Source organism: Scardinius erythrophthalmus, assembly GCF_964197995.2.
Source record: "Scardinius erythrophthalmus genome assembly, chromosome: 24".
Taxonomy (NCBI): Eukaryota; Metazoa; Chordata; class Actinopteri; order Cypriniformes; family Leuciscidae; genus Scardinius; species Scardinius erythrophthalmus.
This window is the reverse complement of record NC_138244.1, coordinates 32949996-32970016: the sequence shown is the minus strand read 5'-3', so window position 1 is coordinate 32970016 and position 20021 is coordinate 32949996. Positions and strand designations below refer to the sequence as shown.

At 45.1% G+C, this 20021-nt stretch overlaps 1 protein-coding gene across 5 annotated transcripts in view; it reads right to left on the bottom strand.

Moving 5' to 3' along the window:
* Positions 1 to 865: 865 nt before the first annotated feature.
* insc (INSC spindle orientation adaptor protein) overlaps positions 866 to 20021 on the bottom strand; it is a 102862-nt gene continuing 83706 nt past the window's right edge. For all 5 annotated transcript variants that reach the window (XM_081356242.1, XM_081356244.1, XM_081356240.1 and 2 more), the window contains exons 9-13: positions 10629 to 10807; positions 8352 to 8418; positions 8105 to 8260; positions 3955 to 4031; positions 866 to 1404 (exon numbers count right to left, since the gene is read on the bottom strand). In XM_081356242.1, the coding sequence (XP_081212368.1) occupies positions 1276 to 1404; positions 3955 to 4031; positions 8105 to 8260; positions 8352 to 8418; positions 10629 to 10807 (608 nt within the window). In that variant the 3' untranslated portion in view covers positions 866 to 1275. The remainder of the gene's footprint in view (positions 1405 to 3954; positions 4032 to 8104; positions 8261 to 8351; positions 8419 to 10628; positions 10808 to 20021) is intronic.

Below are 20021 nucleotides of genomic sequence, written 5' to 3'. Positions count from 1 at the left end.
ATTTATTCATTTAGCAGACGCTTTTATCCAAAGCGACTTATAAATGAGGAGTTTTTTTTTTTTTATGCAACTGAAGACGAAAAGTAAAGTCACTAACACAATTCTTTCCTTTTTTCTTTCCTTTGTCCTGTTTACAGCAAGATGATGCTTAGGTGATCGTTAAATAAAGTACAGAATTGTTTATTATTGGTGTTTTGTCTATTCTTATTTGAGTTTTGCTTCGCATTCAAAATATCAAAAAACAGGTTTTGTAATGCTAGCAGGTATAATGTTAATTAGACCATTATTGAACTGAAAGAAAAATTGGAATTTGAATAAAAAAAAAAACAGTGTAGCAATACAGTATAATATCACATAATATTTTTCAGAAGATAGTTCAATATGCAATTGCGACTTTATATCTCAGAATTGCGATTTTATATCTCGCAATTCTGAGAAAAAGTCACAACTCTGACTTGATATATTGCAATTGGGGGGAAAAAAATCAGAACTGTGAGATAAAAAGTCGCAATTATTATTATGTATTTATTATTCAGTGGCGGAGTCAAGCTTCCATATGCCTTCCATCAGTAATTTTCTTTCAATTACACCCACGATCAAAAAATAACTACTGGGTAATTTGTTAGTCAGAGAACACAATGAGTTTTTTTTTTGGCACATGCATTAAGCAGGGAACACAAATATTTATTTGGATAACTTTAAATAAAACGACACCGTATTGCATCCTATTGTTTTCAATGGCATTTGGATAAGGGTGTTATACGATTTTCCGAACAGCAGGAGGCGCTGTCTCGAAAAATGAGGGGTCTGAGAATGCGGGACTCTGGGTGCGGGACTGTAGATGCAGGCTCCGAGTCTGCAGCTTCATAATGTTGGACATAGCTTCAGGTCAACAGGGAAAGTAGCATTCGCACAGACACAATAGAGTTTTGCTTTATTCAGGACATGCTAATTTTCAGCACTTTATAGGCTGTGGTATCAAACATCAATTTACATTAATCTGAATAGGAAATATACACATGATACATCTGAATGTCTGTTTGATTCTTCAAGCACAACTGCAGCTGAACATGAGTTTAAATTTAGTTGATACTTTAAGTTTTTCTAAATCCTTGTAATAATGCTTTTTACATCAGTCAGTAAATGTCAGTCATGCGTGATTGATGTTAATGTTCTTCCAGACGGCTGGAGGTTGAATATAGACGTACAGCTCAGCCAAGCTGGTTCTTTCGTAACAAATAAATACTTTGAGATAAAGTCACAGGTTGTTGTAATTCAGACAAAGCTTTCCTCCATGTTGGAACACAGCAGGAACGAGTCCACCAGTCTGGGCTTGATCAGCTGCTGATGGTCCGAGACCCCGATGCTGTCCGGACACTCAGACGCAAGCCTCCTCAGCGCAGCCTGGCAGGGGTCAGGGGTCAAAGGTCATCAACACACACTCTACACTTACACTCAAACAGAAAGTGCACTCTTAACATTTTATAGCTTTGAAAACAATAATATTTGGGGCACTAAGAAATGTCAAAATTATTAAATGTAGGCCTATCTTTCTACATACATATTAAAGCAGTACAGTTTACATGAAAATATGAATTTTAAAAGGATAGTTTAACCCAAAATTAAAATTAGCCCATGATTTACTCACCCTGAAGTCATCCTAGGTGTATATGACATTTTTCTTTCAGACAAATGAGTTATATTAAAAAATGTCCTGGCTCTTCCAAGCTTTAAGTCCATAAAAGTGCATCTATCCATGATAAAAGTGCATCTGTCCATGATAAAAGTTCATCTATCCATGATAAAAGTGCATCTATCCATCATAAAAGTGCATCTGTACATCATAAAAGTGCATCTGTACATCATTAAAGTGCATCTGTACATCATAAAAGTGCATCTGTACATCATAAAAGTGCATCTGTACATCATAAAAGTGCATCTATTCATCATTAAAGTGCATCTGTCCATCATAAAAGTGCATCTATTCATCATTAAAGTGCATCTGTCCATCATAAAAGTTCATCTATCCATGATAAAAGTGCATCTATCCATAATAAAAGTGCATCTATCCATAATAAAAGTGCATCTATCCATAATAAAAGTGCATCTATCCATAATAAAAGTTCATCTATCCATGATAAAAGTGCATCTATCCATAATAAAAGTGCATCTATCCATAATAAAAGTGCATCTATCCATAATAAAAGTGCATCTATCCATAATAAAAGTGCATCTATCCATAATAAAAGTTCATCTATCCATGATAAAAGTGCATCTATCCATAATAAAAGTGCATCTATCCATAATAAAAGTGCTCCACAGGCTCTGGCGGGTTAATAAAGGCCTTCTGAAGTGTAGCGATGGGTTTGTGTAAGAAAAATATCCATATTTAAAACTGTATCGACTAAAATTGTAACACTGTCACATATGACACGTTTTAACCACTCTATATATTATGATGATTATATGTATATTAGAGTTTTACATGTTGTCTTAGTCATTTTAGTCCATTTTATTCCTCTTATCTGTTTTAATGTGTGTATGTTTTTAAACCATACTGGTGAAACAACTGAGACAATCAGACATATAACTATTTGTTACATTTAACAAATAAGCTTTTAAGGGGTGGTATAATGCCCTTTTCACAAGATGTTAAATAAATCTCTGATGTCCCCAGAGTGTGTGTGTGTGAAGTTTTAGATCAAAATACCCCACATATATTTTTTTTATATAGCATGTTTTATATAGCAAAAAAATTGTGTTGTAGCTCCGCCCCCTGTGCCGGGAGCAGCAGCTCATTTGCATTTAAGGAACAGACACAAAACTGTGCGTACACAAACAGCTTGTGTCCTTTTACCTCACAAAGACATGCACTGAAAAGTCAGACAATGATGGAGAAACTCAAGAAGAAGTGACAACATGTAGAAGCAACAGGACATTTCTGAACGGTTAGTTGGTGAATTTATGCAGCTGATGTGGAGTCTTCTAGTCATTGATTACCATATTCTGTCTTGATAATCTATAAATCGCGTTCACGGGGGCAGGGTTTATGTAAAGGTTAGGGTTAGTGATGTCACTAACCCGGGAGGAATGTGGTGTAGTCTCTACCAGCCATTTGTTGTAGTCCTTAAAAAGCTATTTCTTTTAAAAGCAAATATCTCCCTTTGCTTTGAACTTTGAGCATTGTAACTTTGCAGATGTTGTTTATGCTCAAACAGCAACATTACACACTAACTAAAGTTAGAAAAGTGAAATCATAATCAACCACCCCTTTAAAGCCCACTCTTAGGAATGAAATATCCCCCCAAAAGAGGCAAGACAGCAGAACCCTTAAAACAGACTTTCCTGCATTAATTTATAGATAAACTGATCTATAAATGAACATGCATCCCATGACATTGTGTGTGATAATTGTATGTCTTGTATACTGTCTCTTGCATTTATATATATATTTTTTATAATAATAATAATACATTTTATACATTTAATACATACATATTTAAAGGCGCCTTTCTCGGCACTCAAGGACACTGTACAGGGATACATAAGACATTTAAAAGCAGCAAAAAATGAAGGATAGAACAACATTAAAAACAACAGAAACAACAGACAGATGCACTTTGGTGGACTTCAAAAAAGATATGGCCATTCACTGCCATTATAAAGCTTGGAAGAGCCAGGACATTTTTTAATATAACTCACACCTGAGATGGCTTGAGGGTGAGTAAATCATGGGCTAATTTTCATTTTTGGGTGAACTATCACTTTAAGAATAGTTGTGTTTAGTTGAATTTGATCGTCTGCTTAACTCTATGGCCTATAGTCCATGCAGGAATACTGAAGTATACTTGTATATTTAAATAGCAAAAGAGAACACATTCTGCTCAGTATGAATATTAGCTCATATAGCACAATTTTACACATGCATTAAAAAACAACAACAGCTTTATTTACCAGACAGGCCACCAGTACTGAATCACTGTTGTTCCTTTCCACTGGCGAGCGACACAACTCAATGAGACGAGGAACAGCTGAGGGAAAATACAAGGGTTTCAATGCTGACAATCTGTGTAGTCCAACCAGCTTCAAAAATACACCGGTAACACTTTACAATAAGGTTCATTAGCTAACATTAGTTAATGTATTAACTAACATGAACTAACCATGAACAGTACATTTGTTACTGTATTTATTAATCTTTGTTAATGTTAGTTAATAAAAATCCAGCTGTTCATTGTTTGTTCATGTTAGTTCACAGTTTAAATTAACATTAACAAAGATTAATAAATGCTGTATAAGTGGAGGTCATTATTAGTTCATTATTTATTAACAACTAATATTGGTAACTAATGAACCTTATTGTACATTTACATTTACATTTACATTTATTCATTTAGCTGACGCTTTTATCCAAAGCGACTTACAATTGCTATATATGTCAGAGGTCGCACGCCTCTGGAGCAACTAGGGGTTAAGTGTCTTGCTCAGGGACACATTGGTGTCTCACAGTGGATTCGAACCCGGGTCTCTCACACCAAAGGCATGTGTCTTATCCATTGCGCCACACCACACCCCATTGTAAAGTGTTGTCTCGCATGCACAGAATCTGATCTACACATGTGGTTGTGTGAGAGTTTTTCCCTAAGGTAAGCGTGTGCAGTGTCTGATGCGTGTCTAATCTCGGTCCTCGGTCTCAAACCGAGGTTGAGTGAGTGACAGTGGTCAATAGGGCTGAGACGATACACCTATCTCCCGATTCGATACAATCATGATACTTGGGTGCTGATACGATATGTATTGCGATTTAAAAAAAAAATCTAAACCATGGGGAAAAGTTAAATAATACACTTATAGGGCCCTATCTTGCACCCAGCGCAATTGACTTTGTACACCGACGCATGTATCATTCCTATTTTGCACCCGTGCACAGCGGACTTTTCCCTCCACAGACGCATGCCGGTAAATTAGGGAAAGAACTTGCGCTCCCGGGGGCGGTTCAGGGAAAAGAGGAGGAGTGTTCCGGCGCAAACGTTCCCTGGTGCTATTCTGCAGTTTCAGAAAACAATTCCGCCACTGACCAGGAGAAACCTCGTCTAAACTCAGTGGCACATTGCGCATGTTATTCAGATGCTATTTTAAGGGCACATGCTTGGCCATAATGTAGCGTGTGCACAACGCGCAAACACTTTGATTCTCTCATCTACACACAGACGCAGCAGTTTTCATTTTTAGAAAACCATACATTATTACAAGGAAAAATATTAACACACGAGGGAAATCATTCTTGTGTCCATGAAGATGTAAAAAAATAGGCATAAATCTAGCTTACACATTTACCCAAATTATTATACGCCTGTTTAACCGAAGCTAATTTGTGCGTGTTTCTCCATCCCCAATGTCACTTCTCTGTGTTTTACGGCCCTGACGAAAACGTCGGTCTCCTCGGCTGTGAACCGCTCCTGGCGTGCGTCTGGCAAATCCGCCGTTATAATAGCAATCCGCCATGGAACAAGTGCGCCTGCTCTTAAAGGGAATGTGAGATGTCGCTCTGATTGGTTTATTTCACGTTACACCCAAACCACACCTATGAGTAATGAAGCTACTTCAGACCAACACATTTTAGATTTGCGTCGGGCGCAAGAGTCATTTATCCCGCCGGTATAATAGCAACAGCGCCCAAGACCCGCCCACAAAGTTACTTGCGTTTCGCGTTTGTTACTTGCATTTCAGATCGTTAAAATAGGGCCCATATAGACTGTACATGATGTATAAGATGAGTCCTATTTACAAAAACAATTCATCACATCTTTCTGTCTTTTATTTCAGAAGCATCATACAGTACTACATTCTCTTGAATAAATTATTCAATATCAAATAATTTTTTTAACAGTCACTTGTTATCAACAATGTAATCAATACATGAAAATGTTGTCTTGTGGTCAGGTACAGGTGTGGTCATGTACAGGTGTTGTCTGGTGGTCAGGTACAGGTGTTGTCTGATGGTTAGGTACAGGTGTTATCTAGTGGTCAGGTGTAGGTGTTGTCTAGTGGTCAGGTACAGGTGTTGTCTTGTGGCCAGGTACAGGTGTTGTCTGGTGGTCAGGTACAGGTCTGGTCAGGTACAGGTGTTGTCTGATGGTCAGGTACAGGTGTTGTCTTCTGGTCAGGTACAGGTGTTGTCTTGTGGTCAGGTGCAGGTGTTGTCTGGTGGTCAGGTACAGGTGTGGTCAGGTACAGGTGTTGTCAGGTGGTAAGGTACAAGTGTTGTCTTGTGGTCAGGTACAGGTAATGTCTTGTGGTCAGGTACAGGTGTTGTCTTGTGGTCAGGTGCAGGTGTTGTCTGGTGGCCAGGTACAGGTGTGGTCATGTACAGGTGTTGTCAGGTGGTAAGGTACAAGTGATGTCTTGTGGTCAGGTACAGGTAATGTCTTGTGGTCAGGTACAGGTGTGGTCTTGTGGTCAGGTACAGGTGTTGTCTGGTGGTCAGGTACAGGTGTGGTCATGTACAGGTGTTGTCAGGTGGTAAGGTACAGGTGTTGTCTGGTGGTCAGGTACAGGTGTGGTCATGTACAGGTGTTGTCAGGTGGTAAGGTACAAGTGTTGTCTTGTGGTCAGGTACAGGTAATGTCTTATGGTCAGGTACAGGTGTGGTCTTGTGGTCAGGTACAGGTGTTGTCTGGTGGTCAGGTACAGGTGTGGTCATGTACAGGTGTTGTCAGGTGGTAAGGTACAAGTGTTGTCTTGTGGTCAGGTACAGGTAATGTCTTGTGGTCAGGTACAGGTGTGGTCTTGTGGTCAGGTACAGGTGTTGTCTGGTGGTCAGGTACAGGTGTTGTCTTGTGGTCAGGTGCAGGTGTTGTCTAGTGGTCAGGTACAGGTGTTGTCTTGTGGTCAGGTACAGGTGTTGTCTGGTGGTCAGGTACAGGTCTGGTCAGGTACAGGTGTTGTCTGATGGTCAGGTACAGGTGTTGTCTGGTGGTCAGGTACAGGTGTGGTCATGTACAGGTGTTGTCAGGTGGTAAGGTACAAGTGTTGTCTTGTGGTCAGGTACAGGTGTTGTCTTGTGGTCAGGTACAGGTAATGTCTTGTGGTCAGGTGCAGGTGTGGTCAGGTACAGGTGTTGTCTGGTGGTCAGGTACAGGTGTGGTCATGTACAGGTGTTGTCAGGTGGTATGGTACAAGTGTTGTCTTGTGGTCAGGTACAGGTGTTGTCTTGTGGTCAGGTACAGGTAATGTCTTGTGGTCAGGTGCAGGTGTGGTCAGGTACAGGTGTTGTCTGGTGGTCAGGTACAGGTGTGGTCATGTACAGGTGTTGTCAGGTGGTAAGGTACAAGTGTTGTCTTGTGGTCAGGTACAGGTGTTGTCTTCTGGTCAGGTACAGGTGTTGTCTTGTGGTAAGGTACAAGTGTTGTCTTGTGGTCAGGTACAGGTGTTGTCTGATGGTCAGGTACAGGTGTTGTCTTGTGGTCAGGTACAGGTAATGTCTTGTGGTCAGGTACAGGTGTGGTCTAGTGGTCAGGTACAGGTGTTGTCTGGTGGTCAGGTACAGGTGTGGTCATGTACAGGTGTTGCCTAGTGGTCAGGTACAGGTGTTGTCTAGTGGTCAGGTACAGGTGTTGTCTGGTGGTCATGTACAGGTGTGGTCATGTACAGGTGTTGTCTAGTGGTCAGGAACAGGTGTTGTCTGGTGGTCAGGTACAGGTATGGTCAGGTATAGGTGTTGTCTAGTAGTCAGGTACAGACGTTGTGTGGTGGTCAGGTACAGGTGTTGTCTAGTGGTCAGGTACAGGTGTTGTCAAGTGGTTAGGTACAGGTATGGTCAGGTATAGGTGTTGTCTAGTAGTCAGGTACAGACGTGTGGTGGTCAGGTACAGGTGTTGTCTAGTGGTCAGGTACAGGTATGGTCTAGTGGTCAGGAACAGGTGTTGTCTGGTGGTCAGGTACAGGTGTTGTCTAGTGGTCAGGTACAGGTGTTGTCTGGTGGTCAGGTAGAGGTGTGGTCAGGTACATGTGTTCTCTGGTGGTCAGCTACAGGTGTGGTCATGTACAGGTGTTGTCTAGTGGTCAGGTACAGGTGTGGTCAGGTACAGGTGTTGTCTCGTACCCCGCAGCTGAACGGCGCTCTGAGCCACCAGCGGGTCTCTGCTGAGACGAGCCAGTGTGACGGCAGCTTTCTGCTGAACCCGCTCGCATGCGGCGCCCTCTGATGGACTGGAGGACGATGGCTTCTCATTAAGCAGCACCAGCAGCTGCTCCACTCCTGAACACAGATCCAGTGACTCTCACAAGCTGCGGAAAAACACTCGGCATTTGTGCATGTGTGTGTGTGTGTGTGTGTGTTGCTCACATACCCTTCTCCTCTAGAACATCTGCAGTGCATTGCTCCAGAACGGACAGATTCGCAAGGATGGTCACAACCTGCAGGGATTGAATGATATCATTACTGGATTCTACGTTTACAGTACTGCTACTACACTGGGAAATGTGTGTGAGTGTACAATATACTCCTGACTACCAGTGTTGTATAACGTGCATTTAAGTAGTTTGCTCATTAGGAAAATATACTGAAGTAAAACTATGTAGTCCCTAAGTCCCCCTGTAGTCAATAATTGTATCCCTTAAAACTCAACTTTCGCCGTTTTGGGTGAACTAGAATGATTCAGTGAGAGATTCCTGCCACAATAATACTACACAAGAACAAAGACCAGAAACCACAGAGATTTGGGAGGCTCTTTTGACTCCCTAACAACGGCATAACAGTTATCTGGCAACCACACACGTTTCCTAAGAATGGTATATAATACAATGCTGTTTCTAAAGTTACTATTAAACATAAGGAACATTGCTCGGGTGAGAAAAGATCAGATGCTTAACCCTACAATAAACCCCAGCTGCTGACCCAGGGCTTTAAAACTGCAGCTAACGGAACGAGATTGTGCTTGTGTGTGTGTGTGTGTGTGTGTGTGTGCACCTGGTCTTTGGAGTATGGCATGTCGACGCACTGGCGGTCTCTGCAGGTGTGTGTGTGTGTGTGTGTGTGTGTGTGTGCACCTGGTCTTTGGAGTACGGCGTGTCGACGCGCTGGCGGTCTCTGCAGGTGTGTGTGTGTGCACCTGGTCTTTGGAGTACAGTATGTCGACGCGCTGGCGGTCTCTGCCGGTGTGTGTGTGTGTGTGTGTGTGTGTGCACCTGGTCTTTGGAGTACAGCGTGTCGACGCACTGGCGGTCTCTGCAGGTGTGTGTGTGTGTGTGTGTGCACCTGGTCTTTGGAGTACAGCGTGTCGACGCGCTGGCGGTATCTGCAGGTGTGTGTGTGTGTGCACCTGGTCTTTGGAGTACGGCTTGTCGACGCGCTGGCGGTCTCTGCAGGTGTGTGTGTGTGTGTGTGTGTGTGTGTGTGTGTGCACCTGGTCTTTGGAGTACGGCTTGTCGACGCGCTGGTGGTCTCTGCAGGTGTGTGTGTGTGTGTGTGTGTGTGTGTGCACCTGGTCTTTGGAGTACGGCTTTTCGACGCGCTGGCGGTCTCTGCAGGTGTGTGTGTGTGTGTGTGTGTGTGTGTGTGCACCTGGTCTTTGGAGTACGGCTTGTCGACGCGCTGGCGGTCTCTGCAGGTGTGTGTGTGTGTGTGTGTGTGTGCACCTGGTCTTTGGAGTACGGCGTGTCGACGCGCTGGCGGTCTCTGCAGGTGTATGTGTGTGTGTGTGTGTGTGTGTGTGCACCTGGTCTTTGGAGTACGGCTTGTCGATGCGCTGGCGGTCTCTGCGGGTGTGTGTGTGTGTGTGTGCACCTGGTCTTTGGAGTACGGCTTGTCGACGCACTGGTGGTCTCTGCAGGTGTGTGTGTGTGTGGACCTGGTCTTTGGAGTACGGCGTGTCGACGCGCTGGCGGTCTCTGCAGGTGTGTGTGTGTGTGTGCACCTGGTCTTTGGAGTACGGCTTGTCGACGCGCTGGCGGTCTCTGCAGGTGTGTGTGTGTGTGTGCACCTGGTCTTTGGAGTACGGCGTGTCGACGCGCTGGCGGTCTCTTGCAGGTGTGTGTGTGTGTGTGTGTGCACCTGGTCTTTGGAGTACGGCGTGTCGACGCGCTGGCGGTCTCTGCAGGTGTGTGTGTGTGTGCACCTGGTCTTTGGAGTACGGCTTGTCGACGCACTGGCGGTCTCTGCAGGTGTGTGTGTGTGTGTGCACCTGGTCTTTGGAGTACGGCTTGTCGACGCGCTGGCGGTCTCTGCAGGTGTGTGTGTGTGTGTGTGCACCTGGTCTTTGGAGTACGGCTTGTCGACGCGCTGGCGGTCTCTGCAGGTGTGTGTGTGTGTGTGCACCTGGTCTTTGGAGTACGGCTTGTCGACACGCTGGCGGTCTCTGCAGGTGTGTGTGTGTGTGTGTGTGTGTGTGTGTGTGCACCTGGTCTTTGGAGTACGGCGTGTCGACGCGCTGGCGGTCTCTGCAGGTGTGTGTGTGTGTGTGTGTGTGTGTGCACCTGGTCTTTGGAGTACGGCGTGTCGACGCGCTGGCGGTCTCTGCAGGTGTGTGTGTGTGTGTGTGTGTGTGTGCACCTGGTCTTTGGAGTACGGCGTGTCGACGCGCTGGCGGTCTCTGCAGGTGTGTGTGTGTGTGTGTGTGTGTGTGCACCTGGTCTTTGGAGTACGGCGTGTCGACGCGCTGGCGGTCTCTGCAGGCCTGCAGAAGGATGGGAACGGCATTGAGCTGCAGGAGGATCTCACAGGCCATGCTGTCGAAGAATGTGATGTTGGCCAGAGCTGCCGAGGCCAACAGAAACACTTCACCGCAGGACGCGCTCGCACACAGACCTGCACACACACAACACGATCTTCAACTACTGGCTAGCACAACTCAATTAGTGAAACCAATGACATTTAAAACCAAGCCATTCTTCTAGAGCGCAGGTTCCAGAAAACTCATCTCAGCAATAAAAAACTACTTCTGAAATAAGTTGTATTAAACCCCATGTTAATCCAGGTGCCTCTGAAACACAAATCAAAAAGTAAAAACTGAAACCACATTTTAAATAAACAAAACCAGATTTTATTGTTATTGCTGTAATTCTTTACCAATAATACAGCATGTTTCATTGAGTTTCATAAGAGCACTCACCTACAGCTGTTGCTGGATCAGCTATAACTTGCCATTGTTTGGATCTCTATTTCCAATGTTATTTGATTCTGTTTGAATAAGTAAAACTGTCCAAGTACAGAAGGTGTGTATTTGTTCATTCTATCTGACCAAGTGGCGCTGATTTCAGTCACTGTTTTTCCCAAAAGAGAGTTTTGAAAGGCCTTACCATCATTGGATGTTTATATTGTTTAAATGTGCAATATTCAAAAAGGAGGGACATTTGGATCTTTTGTCCCAGACTGGATCACATGGAGGATTACATGTCGATTTCAGCTTCCAAAAGGAACACTATGTCCAAGTGAATGGATAAATACAGGTTGATGTAAAATTACGGACAATGACTCCAACAAATATGAGTAGCAAAAATATATAAAAAATTATGTTTATTTGAAAATGAGATGTTTATCTGCCAAATATGTCTTAAGCTGGTGGCTGATGGCTCCAGTTACAGATGTAGCAGTACACTGAATGGATGTTGTACTAACTTAATTCACTGAGATTTTGCTGATTTAAAGATGTTTAATGGATTTTAGTGATTAAATATTGCTGTTATTAACCTGTCTCCTTGTGTTAACACTAGTAAGCAAACCCAATGGCTCTGGTGGCTCTTGAATGTGCCTTCACTAAGCTCCAGAAAACACCTGATTCTGTGGAAGAAAACTGTCCAAGATCTCGTAATGGGAAAGAGCAGTTACCAGTGTGCACAAGGTGATTTCTCAACGACGGGTAAGATCCTCTTTGGCCAAACAGAGGGCAACCTAAGGCAGGGGGTCACCGCAGACACTGGGCATCTGCTGATGGGAGGTGTTTTATGTGAGATGGGTATGAGAGTGGAGCTGATGGTGTTTATGTGAGATGGGTATGAGAGTGGAGCTGATGGTGTTTATGTGAGATGGGTATGAGAGTGGAGCTGATGGTGTTTATGTGAGATGGGTGTGAGAGTGGAGCGGGTGGTGTTTATGTGAGATGGGTATGAGAGTGGAGCTGATGGTGTTTATGTGGGATGGGTGATGAGAGTGGAGCTGATGGTGTTTGTGTGAGATGGGTATGAGAGTGGAGCTGATGGTGTTTATGTGAGATGGGTATGAGAGTGGAGCTGATGGTGTTTGTGTGAGATGATACCCATGAGAGTGGAGCTGATGTGTTTATGTGAGATGATACCCATGAGAGTGGAGCTGATGGTGTTTGTGTGAGATGGGTGATGAGAGTGGAGCTGATGGTGTTTATGTGAGATGGGTATGAGAGTGGAGCTGATGGTGTTTATGTGAGATGAGTATGAGAGTGGAGCTGATGTGTTTATGTGAGATGGGTATGAGAGTGGAGCTGATGGTGTTTGTGTGAGATGGGTATGAGAGTGGAGCTGATGGTGTTTGTGTGAGATGGGTGATGAGAGTGGAGCTGATGGTGCTTATGTGAGATGGGTGATGAGAGTGGAGCTGATGGTGTTTATGTGAGATGGGTATGAGAGTGGAGCTGATGGTGTTTGTGTGAGATGGGTGATGAGAGTGGAGCTGATGGTGTTTATGTGAGATGGGTATGAGAGTGGAGCTGATGGTGTTTGTGTGAGATGATACCCATGAGAGTGGAGCTGATGTGTTTATGTGAGATGATACCCATGAGAGTGGAGCTGATGGTGTTTGTGTGAGATGGGTGATGAGAGTGGAGCTGATGGTGTTTATGTGAGATGGGTATGAGAGTGGAGCTGATGGTGTTTATGTGAGATGAGTATGAGAGTGGAGCTGATGTGTTTATGTGAGATGGGTATGAGAGTGGAGCTGATGGTGTTTATGTGAGATGGGTGTGAGAGTGGAGCGGGTGGTGTTTATGTGAGATGGGTATGAGAGTGGAGCTGATGGTGTTTATGTGGGATGGGTGATGAGAGTGGAGCTGATGGTGTTTGTGTGAGATGGGTATGAGAGTGGAGCTGATGGTGTTTATGTGAGATGGGTATGAGAGTGGAGCTGATGGTGTTTGTGTGAGATGATACCCATGAGAGTGGAGCTGATGTGTTTATGTGAGATGATACCCATGAGAGTGGAGCTGATGGTGTTTGTGTGAGATGGGTGATGAGAGTGGAGCTGATGGTGTTTATGTGAGATGGGTATGAGAGTGGAGCTGATGGTGTTTATGTGAGATGAGTATGAGAGTGGAGCTGATGTGTTTATGTGAGATGGGTATGAGAGTGGAGCTGATGGTGTTTGTGTGAGATGGGTATGAGAGTGGAGCTGATGGTGTTTGTGTGAGATGGGTGATGAGAGTGGAGCTGATGGTGCTTATGTGAGATGGGTGATGAGAGTGGAGCTGATGGTGTTGATGTGAGATGGGTATGAGAGTGGAGCTGATGGTGTTTGTGTGAGATGAGTATGAGAGTGGAGCTGATGGTGTTTATGTGAGATGGGTATGAGAGTGGAGCTGATGGTGTTTGTGTGAGATGAGTATGAGAGTGGAGCTGATGGTGTTTGTGTGAGATGATACCCATGAGAGTGGAGCTGATGTGTTTATGTGAGATGATACCCATGAGAGTGGAGCTGATGGTGTTTGTGTGAGATAGGTGATGAGAGTGGAGCTGATGGTGTTTATGTGAGATGGGTATGAGAGTGGAGCTGATGGTGTTTATGTGAGATGAGTATGAGAGTGGAGCTGATGTGTTTATGTGAGATGGGTATGAGAGTGGAGCTGATGGTGTTTGTGTGAGATGGGTGATGAGAGTGGAGCTGATGGTGCTTATGTGAGATGGGTGATGAGAGTGGAGCTGATGGTGTTTATGTGAGATGGGTATGAGAGTGGAGCTGATGGTGTTTATGTGAGATGAGTATGAGAGTGGAGCTGATGGTGTTTATGTGAGATGGGTATGAGAGTGGAGCTGATGGTGTTGATGTGAGATGGGTATGAGAGTGGAGCTGATGGTGTTTGTGTGAGATGAATATGAGAGTGGAGCTGATGGTGTTTATGTGAGATGGGTATGAGAGTGGAGCTGATGGTGTTTATGTGAGATGAGTATGAGAGTGGAGCTGATGGTGTTTGTGTGAGATGAGTATGAGAGTGGAGCTGATGGTGTTTGTGTGAGATGGGTGATGAGAGTGGAGCTGATGGTGTTTGTGTGAGATGGGTGATGAGAGTGGAGCTGATGGTGTTTATGTGAGATGGGTATGAGAGTGGAGCGGATGGTGTTTATGTGAGATGGGTATGAGAGTGGAGCTGATGGTGTTTGTGTGAGATGGGTATGAGAGTGGAGCTGATGGTGTTTGTGTGAGATGGGTGATGAGAGTGGAGCTGATGGTGTTTATGTGAGATGGGTATGAGAGTGGAGCTGATGGTGTTTGTGTGAGATGGGTGTGAGAGTGGAGCTGATGGTGTTTGTGTGAGATGGGCGATGAGAGTGGAGCTGATGGTGTTTATGTGAGATGGGTGTGAGAGTGGAGCTGATGGTGTTTGTGTGAGATGGGTGATGAGAGTGGAGCGGATGGTGTTTATGTGAGATGGGTATGAGAGTGGAGCTAATGGTGTTTGTGTGAGATGGGTGATGAGAGTGGAGCTGATGGTGTTTATGTGAGATGGGTATGAGAGTGGAGCTGATGGTGTTTGTGTGAGATGGGTGTGAGAGTGGAGCTGATGGTGTTTGTGTGAGATGGGTGTGAGAGTGGAGCTGATGGTGTTTGTGTGAGATGGGTGATGAGAGTGGAGCTGATGGTGTTTATGTGAGATGGGTGATGAGAGTGGAGCTGATGGTGTTTATGTGAGATGGGTGATGAGAGTGGAGCTGATGGTGTTTATGTGAAATGGGTATGAGAGTGGAGCTGATGGTGTTTATGTGAGATGGGTATGAGAGTGGAGCTGATGGTGTTTATGTGAGATGGGTATGAGAGTGGAGCTGATGGTGTTTATGTGAGATGAGTATGAGAGTGGAGCTGATGGTGTTTATGTGAGATGGGTATGAGAGTGGAGCTGATGGTGTTTATGTGAGATGGGTATGAGAGTGGAGCTGATGGTGTTTATGTGAGATGGGTATGAGAGTGGAGCTGATGGTGTTTGTGTGAGATGGGTGATGAGAGTGGAGCTGATGGTGTTTGTGTGAGATAGGTATGAGAGTGGAGCTGATGGTGTTTGTGTGAGATGGGTATGAGAGTGGAGCTGATGGTGTTTATGTGAGATGGGTATGAGAGTGGAGCTGATGGTGTTTATGTGAGATGGGTGTGAGAGTGGAGCGGGTGGTGTTTATGTGAGATGGGTATGAGAGTGGAGCTGATGGTGTTTATGTGGGATGGGTGATGAGAGTGGAGCTGATGGTGTTTGTGTGAGATGGGTATGAGAGTGGAGCTGATGGTGTTTATGTGAGATGGGTATGAGAGTGGAGCTGATGGTGTTTGTGTGAGATGATACCCATGAGAGTGGAGCTGATGTGTTTATGTGAGATGATACCCATGAGAGTGGAGCTGATGGTGTTTGTGTGAGATGGGTGATGAGAGTGGAGCTGATGGTGTTTATGTGAGATGGGTATGAGAGTGGAGCTGATGGTGTTTATGTGAGATGAGTATGAGAGTGGAGCTGATGTGTTTATGTGAGATGGGTATGAGAGTGGAGCTGATGGTGTTTGTGTGAGATGGGTATGAGAGTGGAGCTGATGGTGTTTGTGTGAGATGGGTGATGAGAGTGGAGCTGATGGTGCTTATGTGAGATGGGTGATGAGAGTGGAGCTGATGGTGTTTATGTGAGATGGGTATGAGAGTGGAGCTGATGGTGTTTGTGTGAGATGGGTGATGAGAGTGGAGCTGATGGTGTTTATGTGAGATGGGTATGAGAGTGGAGCTGATGGTGTTTGTGTGAGATGATACCCATGAGAGTGGAGCTGATGTGTTTATGTGAGATGATACCCATGAGAGTGGAGCTGATGGTGTTTGTGTGAGATGGGTGATGAGAGTGGAGCTGATGGTGTTTATGTGAGATGGGTATGAGAGTGGAGCTGATGGTGTTTATGTGAGATGAGTATGAGAGTGGAGCTGATGTGTTTATGTGAGATAGGTATGAGAGTGGAGCTGATGGTGTTTGTGTGAGATGGGTGATGAGAGTGGAGCTGATGGTGCTTATGTGAGATGGGTGATGACAGTGGAGCTGATGGTGTTTATGTGAGATGGGTATGAGAGTGGAGCTGATGGTGTTTATGTGAGATGAGTATGAGAGTGGAGCTGATGGTGTTTATGTGAGATGGGTATGAGAGTGGAGCTGATGGTGTTGATGTGAGATGGGTATGAGAGTGGAGCTGATGGTGTTTGTGTGAGATGAGTATGAGAGTGGAGCTGATGGTGTTTATGTGAGATGGGTATGAGAGTGGAGCTGATGGTGTTTATGTGAGATGAGTATGAGAGTGGAGCTGATGGTGTTTGTGTGAGATGAGTATGAGAGTGGAGCTGATGGTGTTTGTGTGAGATGGGTGATGAGAGTGGAGCTGATGGTGTTTGTGTGAGATGGGTGATGAGAGTGGAGCTGATGGTGTTTATGTGAGATGGGTATGAGAGTGGAGCGGATGGTGTTTATGTGAGATGGGTATGAGAGTGGAGCTGATGGTGTTTGTGTGAGATGAGTATGAGAGTGGAGCTGATGGTGTTTGTGTGAGATGGGTGATGAGAGTGGAGCTGATGGTGTTTGTGTGAGATGGGTGATGAGAGTGGAGCTGATGGTGTTTATGTGAGATGGGTATGAGAGTGGAGCGGATGGTGTTTATGTGAGATGGGTATGAGAGTGGAGCTGATGGTGTTTGTGTGAGATGGGTATGAGAGTGGAGCTGATGGTGTTTGTGTGAGATGGGTGATGAGAGTGGAGCTGATGGTGTTTGTGTGAGATGGGTGTGAGAGTGGAGCTGATGGTGTTTGTGTGAGATGGGTGTGAGAGTGGAGCTGATGGTGTTTGTGTGAGATGGGCGATGAGAGTGGAGCTGATGGTGTTTATGTGAGATGGGTGTGAGAGTGGAGCTGATGGTGTTTGTGTGAGATGGGTGATGAGAGTGGAGCGGATGGTGTTTATGTGAGATGGGTATGAGAGTGGAGCTAATGGTGTTTGTGTGAGATGGGTGATGAGAGTGGAGCTGATGGTGTTTATGTGAGATGGGTATGAGAGTGGAGCTGATGGTGTTTGTGTGAGATGGGTGTGAGAGTGGAGCTGATGGTGTTTGTGTGAGATGGGTGTGAGAGTGGAGCTGATGGTGTTTGTGTGAGATGGGTGATGAGAGTGGAGCTGATGGTGTTTATGTGAGATGGGTGATGAGAGTGGAGCTGATGGTGTTTATGTGAGATGGGTGATGAGAGTGGAGCTGATGGTGTTTATGTGAAATGGGTATGAGAGTGGAGCTGATGGTGTTTATGTGAGATGGGTATGAGAGTGGAGCTGATGGTGTTTATGTGAGATGGGTATGAGAGTGGAGCTGATGGTGTTTATGTGAGATGAGTATGAGAGTGGAGCTGATGGTGTTTATGTGAGATGGGTATGAGAGTGGAGCTGATGGTGTTTATGTGAGATGGGTATGAGAGTGGAGCTGATGGTGTTTATGTGAGATGGGTATGAGAGTGGAGCTGATGGTGTTTGTGTGAGATGGGTGATGAGAGTGGAGCTGATGGTGTTTGTGTGAGATAGGTATGAGAGTGGAGCTGATGGTGTTTGTGTGAGATGGGTATGAGAGTGGAGCTGATGGTGTTTGTGTGAGATGGGTGATGAGAGTGGAGCTGATGGTGTTTATGTGAAATGGGTATGAGAGTGGAGCTGATGGTGTTTATGTGAGATGGGTATGAGAGTGGAGCTGATGGTGTTTATGTGAGATGGGTATGAGAGTGGAGCTGATGGTGTTTATGTGAGATGAGTATGAGAGTGGAGCTGATGGTGTTTATGTGAGATGGGTATGAGAGTGGAGCTGATGGTGTTTATGTGAGATGGGTATGAGAGTGGAGCTGATGGTGTTTATGTGAGATGGGTATGAGAGTGGAGCTGATGGTGTTTGTGTGAGATGGGTGATGAGAGTGGAGCTGATGGTGTTTGTGTGAGATAGGTATGAGAGTGGAGCTGATGGTGTTTGTGTGAGATGGGTATGAGAGTGGAGCTGATGGTGTTTGTGTGAGATGAGTATGAGAGTGGAGCTGATGGTGTTTATGTGAGATGGGTATGAGAGTGGAGTGGGTGGTGTTTATGTGAGATGGGTGATGAGAGTGGAGCTGATGGTGTTTATGTGAGATGGGTGATGGGTGATGAGAGTGGAGCTGATGGTGTTTATGTGAGATGGGTATGAGAGTGGAGCTGATGGTGTTTGTGTGAGATGGGTGATGAGAGTGGAGCTGATGGTGTTTATGTGAGATGGGTGATGAGAGTGGAGCTGATGGTGTTTATGTGAGATGGGTATGAGAGTGGAGCTGATGGTGTTTGTGTGAGATGGGTATGAGAGTGGAGCTGATGGTGTTTATGTGAGATGGGTGATGAGAGTGGAGCTGATGGTGTTTATGTGAGATGGGTATGAGAGTGGAGCTGATGGTGTTTGTGTGAGATGGGTATGAGAGTGGAGCTGATGGTGTTTATGTGAGATGGGTATGAGAGTGGAGCTGATGGTGTTTGTGTGAGATGAGTATGAGAGTGGAGCTGATGGTGTTTATGTGAGATGGGTGTGAGAGTGGAGTGGGTGGTGTTTGTGTGAGATGAGTATGAGAGTGGAGCTGATGGTGTTTATGTGAGATGGGTATGAGAGTGGAGTGGGTGGTGTTTATGTGAGATGGGTGATGAGAGTGGAGCTGATGGTGTTTATGTGAGATGGGTGATGGGTGATGAGAGTGGAGCTGATGGTGTTTATGTGAGATGGGTATGAGAGTGGAGCTGATGGTGTTTGTGTGAGATGGGTGATGAGAGTGGAGCTGATGGTGTTTATGTGAGATGGGTGATGAGAGTGGAGCTGATGGTGTTTATGTGAGATGGGTATGAGAGTGGAGCTGATGGTGTTTGTGTGAGATGGGTATGAGAGTGGAGCTGATGGTGTTTATGTGAGATGGGTGATGAGAGTGGAGCTGATGGTGTTTATGTGAGATGGGTATGAGAGTGGAGCTGATGGTGTTTGTGTGAGATGGGTGATGAGAGTGGAGCTGATGGTGTTTATGTGAGATGGGTATGAGAGTGGAGCTGATGGTGTTTGTGTGAGATGGGTGATGAGAGTGGAGCTGATGGTGTTTATGTGAGATGGGTGATGAGAGTGGAGCTGATGGTGTTTATGTGAGATGGGTATGAGAGTGGAGCTGATGGTGTTTGTGTGAGATGGGTATGAGAGTGGAGCTGATGGTGTTTATGTGAGATGGGTGATGAGAGTGGAGCTGATGGTGTTTATGTGAGATGGGTATGAGAGTGGAGCTGATGGTGTTTGTGTGAGATGGGTGATGAGAGTGGAGCTGATGGTGTTTATGTGAGATGGGTATGAGAGTGGAGCTGATGGTGTTTGTGTGAGATGGGTATGAGAGTGGAGCTGATGGTGTTTGTGTGAGATGAGTATGAGAGTGGAGCTGATGGTGTTTATGTGAGATGGGTGTGAGAGTGGAGTGGGTGGTGTTTATGTGAGATGGGTGTGAGAGTGGAGCTGATGGTGTTTGTGTGAGATGGGTATGAGAGTGGAGCTGATGGTGTTTGTGTGAGATGGGTATGAGAGTGGAGTGGGTGGTGTTTATGTGAGATGGGTATGAGAGTGGAGTGGGTGGTGTTTATGTGAGATGGGTATGAGAGTGGAGTGGGTGGTGTTTATGTGAGATGGGTGTGAGAGTGGAGCTGATGGTGTTTATGTGAGATGGGTATGAGAGTGGAGTGGGTAGTGTTTATGTGAGATGGGTGTGAGAGTGGAGCTGATGGTGTTTATGTGAGATGGGTGTGAGAGTGGAG